Source organism: Populus trichocarpa, chromosome 8 (assembly GCF_000002775.5).
Source record: "Populus trichocarpa isolate Nisqually-1 chromosome 8, P.trichocarpa_v4.1, whole genome shotgun sequence".
NCBI classification, from domain to species: domain Eukaryota; kingdom Viridiplantae; phylum Streptophyta; class Magnoliopsida; order Malpighiales; family Salicaceae; genus Populus; species Populus trichocarpa.
In genome coordinates, this window is record NC_037292.2 from 16,570,646 (window position 1) to 16,576,501 (window position 5,856).

General features: G+C 32.9%; 1 protein-coding gene across 1 annotated transcript; it reads left to right on the forward strand.

The window, feature by feature from the left end:
* The first annotated feature begins 1,619 nt into the window (after positions 1–1,619).
* Positions 1,620–3,768, forward strand: LOC112328496 (F-box protein At3g07870). The gene is made up of 2 exons (XM_024607566.2): positions 1,620–2,963; positions 3,355–3,768. Exons 1-2 carry the CDS (start codon positions 1,786–1,788, stop codon positions 3,485–3,487), a joined length of 1,311 nt encoding a protein of 436 aa, XP_024463334.2. The 5' UTR covers positions 1,620–1,785; the 3' UTR covers positions 3,488–3,768.
* The last annotated feature ends 2,088 nt before the right edge of the window (positions 3,769–5,856 follow it).

Genomic DNA, 5,856 nt, shown 5'->3' on the forward strand with positions numbered 1-5,856 from the left:
AAAAAATGAGCTCCCAATATCATAATCTAGAGAAGAAGAAAAAAGCTCGTTGAAGACCCATCGTCACTCTATCGTTGACACCGCTCCACCACCAAAAGATCACACCGTGACGGTTTTTAACATCGTTGTAAAAGGCCACACTGCGAGTCTGCAACATCAAAAAAAGTTGCTTGCTCCACTAAAGTAAATACCCTAAAAGCAAACAAAACAAAATATAATGAAGTGAGCATCTAGTGTTTATATCTAATCAGATAATTTCATTTAATTAAAAAAACGTTAATTGAAAAAGGATAAATTCAACGAAGAATGAAAAATAAAATAAAATAACAACGAAAACTTAGGTCATTTTCAAAATTAGTGAAAAATCTTATACAAAGAAAATAATAAAAAGATAATAGAGCTCAATATTCAATTAAATAATGCTTAAGAATGAAACCAGAAAAAAAAAACATGAGCTTTAAAAAAGAAAAAAAAACAAGCAAACTTAGACGAATCTCTTAAACCTGGATTAATCTCTCAAACTCATAACCCATTAAATCCTAGACCTAAACTCAGTGAAGAATCTAAATTCCCAACCAATTTAATACTAAAAGATAAAACCGAAAAAAAAATATCAATTCAAAAAGTTTTTCAAAATAAAAAAAATAGCAATCAAAAGAATAGAAATCAAATCTAATTGGGAAAAAAAAAGAATGAAATCGTATAAAATGAAATTTAAAAAAGATCTCAAATAAAATAAATAGCAATCAAGAGAATATGGACAAAATCTAGCTTATGAGAAGATCAAAGGATGCAATAAAAAAAAATCCAATTTCATAAATGATTTCATATAAAAAACAATAATCAAGAGAACATGGACCAAATAAAAAAAAACAAATTGAAATGTTGATTTTAAGATTTATATGGTCAAACGTGAAAATTAAAGAAGAGAAAGAAAAGAACAAGAAAACAAAAGGTCATTGGCGCCACATCAGAGGTCCATTGACTACATGTGTTGTCTAGTGATTGAGGAGGCACCACGACGAATCAAACGCCGCCTCGAAAGTCGAAGTTTGGTTGTCCAGAGACTACTTATGCGCCACCCGAAAAGCATGCCGCGTCATCAACCTTTATTAATAATATTTATATTTATTAAATTACTCAATAGCTTTTAAGGGAGCTTGATTGTAACAAGAAAATTAGAATGAAAAGATGAAAATACTCGTTGACAAAAGCTAAAGAAATTTTGATTTTAAAGATATTTTAGTTATTTTAAATGTGTTTAAATTTTGATTTTAAAGCTCTTGAATACTAGTTTTTTTAAAAAAATAATAATTTTAAAAGTAATTTAGTTATTTTATTGTGCCAATAAAATATTAAAAAACGATTAATCTAGTCAATATAATAATTGCAAATAAATACTATGATAAATATTTTATTACTTTCAATAACAAGTTAATTAATTTTGTCTAGAAAAAAATAATAATCAGTTTCAAACTACAGTACTCTACTCTAGGATCAGTTCTTTAATTTTAATTTTAATGAAGCATAAATTAGGACAGCACCATCAGATTTCAGGTAAGGGTCTAGTGATTTTAAGAGTGATATCCATCCCTCATCCTCGTAATGCCTGGGGAAAATTGCTATTAAAGCCCAAGATTGACCAAGTTCATTTGAAGAAAAAGGTTGCATGAGCCACCTAAAACCCCTGAAAGAAGTCATTCCCAATACTCAAGTATTGTCGCCTGCAATTCTCAATTTCTTGAAGCAAACTAGTCTAAAGAAAACCAAGAAACCCCCCTCTCCATGGATGATAATCCAAGAAAAAGTGCATCAAGTTCTCAAATTCCTATTGTCATTGCAAGCAGTGAATGTCTAATGAATAAGCTTCCATCCTGTTTGATAATGGACATACTGTCAAGATTGCCCATCACGACCATCTTGAATTGCCGGTGTGTTTGCAAGACTTGGCTTCACTACATCTCAGATTCTTTCTTTGCCAAACTCCATCTTGAAAGATCACCCACCAGCTTGCTAGTCAAAACCATATCCAACAATCCTGAATCAAGAAGCGTCCAGCTTGTCCAAATAACTGGAAAGCCTGTTGGTTTGCGCTTCCGTGTTGTTGAAGAAATGAAGTTTGTTCAGGAAATCAACCTACCCTATAATAATGATTTCTTGATTCAAAACTCTTGTAATGGGCTTCTTTGCATTTCTCAAACCTTCCAAGACGGCTCCCATGATGACATTTATTTGTGCAATCCAATTTTGGGGGAGTATATCTCCATTCCACTCGCTGCTGGTCAAGGTACAAGGCATAAGCGTAGTTTCAGTTTGGGATACAGTGCCATTACTAAAGAATACAAAGTGTTGCACACTTTTTATTGGAAGAAAGGGCCTGATTCCCAACCTGAGGCTGAAATATACACGATTGGTACAGGGAAATGGAGAAGTATTCACAAAGCTCTTCACAAGCTTGATATTTTCATGTTCGATAGTTTTGTGTGCGGATCAATCCATTGGGAACTTCGTGGTGAAGACAATTGTGTGAATAGTATAGGTTCTTTTAACTTTGAAAATGAGCAATTTAGCCAATTGTCCTTGCCGCCTCGCTATGATGAGGGCGATGTTACTTTGACAGTTTTTGAAGGTTGTCTGGGCGTGTCTTTCTTCAACACTTGTTGTGATACTCAATTTGAAATATGGGTTATGAAGGAGTATGGGAACAAGCAGTCTTGGACCAAACAGTTTACCGTTACAAACCTAGGTTTTGAAAACCTATATGAGCCCTTGATTTTTTTGAACAGTGGATTGATCTTGATGATGGACAATCATGAAAGCTTTGTTATTTATGACACAAGAAGGAAATTCATAAAAGTTATTAGAATATGTCAGACTCAGGGAAGCAGATATGCAATTGCATACAAACCATCCTTTGTTTCGCTGAACGATATAGCAAAAGGAGAACAGCTGAAGATGTCAAGGTAATGTGTTATCCACTCATGGTGCTGCTAATTTAGGAAGGAGCAATTCCCACTTGAAGTTCTTGTGCTTCAAGAACACAATCAGGTCTTCGCATTGTTAGGCAGATGCATGTTATCATGTAGCTTCTTTGAGGGCACATTATGTAGGCTCCCCTGTGTTAGAACAATTAGGGTGTTGCTTGTATGCAAGGCTTTAAATGATTTTGATAGCTGTATTTATCAGTTGCTGCTTTTTTTCCCTTGATTGGTTCTATACTTTTGACAGAAGAGGGTTCACATGTGTATTTGTTGACATTTTGGAATTCATGTGTTCAGATTTTCAGTCCAAGCAGTTCACATAGATTACATCTGTTACTAATCACTGGCATTCTGACAATTTGTTCACACTCAGGAAGCAAGCTGGTAGAGAAGATGACGAGTCCTCTTCTGAAGGAGCATATAACTGCACCAGTCATGATCAACTTTCTGAGAGCATTCCTCCACAACACTCTGCAGAGTTTTTACCTGTTATTGCAAGTTCATGATCATAAAACAAATTTCAGCAGGACAAACCGCCAAAGATGAACTAGCTGAGACTTCGTGGGAAAGTTTCTCTGGAGTTGAGCTGCTTGTTTTTGTTCTATCAAGAGTCAAGAAAAATTCCCAACTCGAACGCATTAGTTGTTTATGGTACTGCATGGTAAATCTTTTTTTTCTTTGTTGTGCGAAAACTTGATTTCCATTCCAGTTATTGGAGCAATGTTGCTTTTGTAAAGAGCAAATTCATGGCTGGATAATTGATGGTATGTGATAATACTTGCTAGTGGAATGCTAAAATTGTTTTTGATCAATTCATATCACACCATTCCTTTCTTTATTTTTTATTAAATTCTAATTGGATCAAATCCCGTATCGACTCATTGAGCCATTCTCAATTTTGTACTGGATCAACCATCCTGAATGATTGAAGAATTGCACTCAACTTCTTACCTAGCAAGTGTTTTAAATTAAATTATGTAAGAGTTGTTTTAATATAACTGAGTTAATTTGACAAGTACAATAGCAATTCTAAATAACCGGTAAAAAGTATGGTTTGACTTAATAAAAATAAAATAAGATTTTTTTTTTAATATTGAGATAACGACATATTAGATCAACCCGGATTTCACGACTTAACCTGTCAAACCTGCAACTCGGATCATGGACTTCGTTCGGTTTAACAACTTTATTTTTTAAAATTACTTTTTACTTAATAATATATGATGACAAAAGTAGATCACAAAATTGAGCGTCAGCCAAATACCGAGACATTTGTTTACGACTAAGATGACCTCATAGAAAACAAATCAAAACAAATTATGAATACCAATTCAAAATCAACCAAATATTAAAGGAAAAAATTGATAACAAAATCCAAAAAGGTTCAATAGAAAGGAAAAAAAATGAATGGAATTAAAAAAAAAAATTATTTGGTATTGTTGTTAAACTCAACCTAGTCGGCTACCTTAAAACTTTTCATCTCAACTCCTTGTCTGACCCAGGTTTAAAATTAACCGGCATAGAAGTTAACTCTATGTAACCTAGTTGACTTGGTGTATCCAAAAGCAAATCGAATGACTAGTAAAAATATGGTTTGACTTTACAAAAAATTCAAGATGATATTATTTTTTTTACAATTGAGACACGACATATTTAATCAACTCAAGTTTTGCAGCTTAACGTGCAAAACCTGCAACCCGGATCATAAACTCCAATGGATTTAAGATTTTTGTCTTTTAAAATAGTTTTTTTATTTAATGATATGATAAAAAAAAAATAAACGCTTGCAAAAACTAAATATCAACCAAATTTCAGAATGTTAATTTAAGAATGCAATAATCTCATAGAAAATAAATTAAAATAAATTATGACCAGTTCAAGATCAATAAAATGTTAAGGATGAAATTAGAAGAAAAAGATTTGGAAGGTAGAATTAAAAAATAAAAATAAAAAATAAGATTTTCATTGTTCATATGAATAGTGTGTTGACTTTTGGGTCACATATTAATATTTTATGTATTTTTATGATAACAATTAAATGAAATTAGACTAATAATATGCTTAATTGATATTATAGAATGTATAGAATGTATATATATGAATAGAAAATTAATGAAGGATTATTCCAATGTTAAAATTCCTATAGTTACTTCCGTGTTCTGCCACATATATATAAATAGGAAAGGTTGGCTAAGGTACAACCTAGGTCATTCTATTATTCTCAACTTGGTATCAGAGCCCTAAACAAATTAAAACACTTTCTCTTCTCTCTACTATGGACTTCTCATCCCAGCCGCAAGTTGCCTCCCTCTCTGCAGCACCGGCGGTGCCGGCTTCCTCTTCTACTGCAGCCCTTGCCTCCTTCAACGCTTCTATTCTGTCGTGGCCACAACCTACAGATGGTGGCCACACCCTCTTCAACCTAACCATTTCTCCTTTGCTACAGCCTTCTTCTGCTGTTGTTACTGTAGATTCTGCCACCAGCATTATCTCCTGATTAGTACTTAAAAGTGCATTCTCATTAAGGCTTTATATCATCATATTGCACCTAAAGTATCATTAAATTCCCTAACTTAAGCATTTTTTATAGTAACAAGTCTTATAATATAAGATAGCTTTAAGTTATGGTAAATGCTCATTTTAAATGCAGTTTTATCCCACAACTCAAAGGATTGATTGATGTGTGATTAGTACTTAAAAGTGCATTTTTATCAAGGTTTTATATCATCATTTTGCACTTGAAGTACTTAAAAGGAGGCATTTGCCATTCATTTAGGAATCTTGGTTTTTCAGATCAAGATCTTGCTCTTGCTTTCTTTCTTTGTAATGTTCAAGTTTTATTCCATGTTATATTTTCCTTAATCTTTTGTTTATG

What these genes read in the sequence shown, in the direction of transcription:
- LOC112328496 (XM_024607566.2), top strand. Translation starts at nt 1,786, where the DNA reads ATGGATGATAATCCAAGAAAAAGTGCATCAAGTTCTCAAATTCCTATT. An exon ending in GAACAGCTGAAGATGTCAAG is followed by an intron (nt 2,964 to 3,354) that starts GTAATGTGTTAT and finishes GTTCACACTCAG; the next exon opens with GAAGCAAGCTGGTAGAGAAG.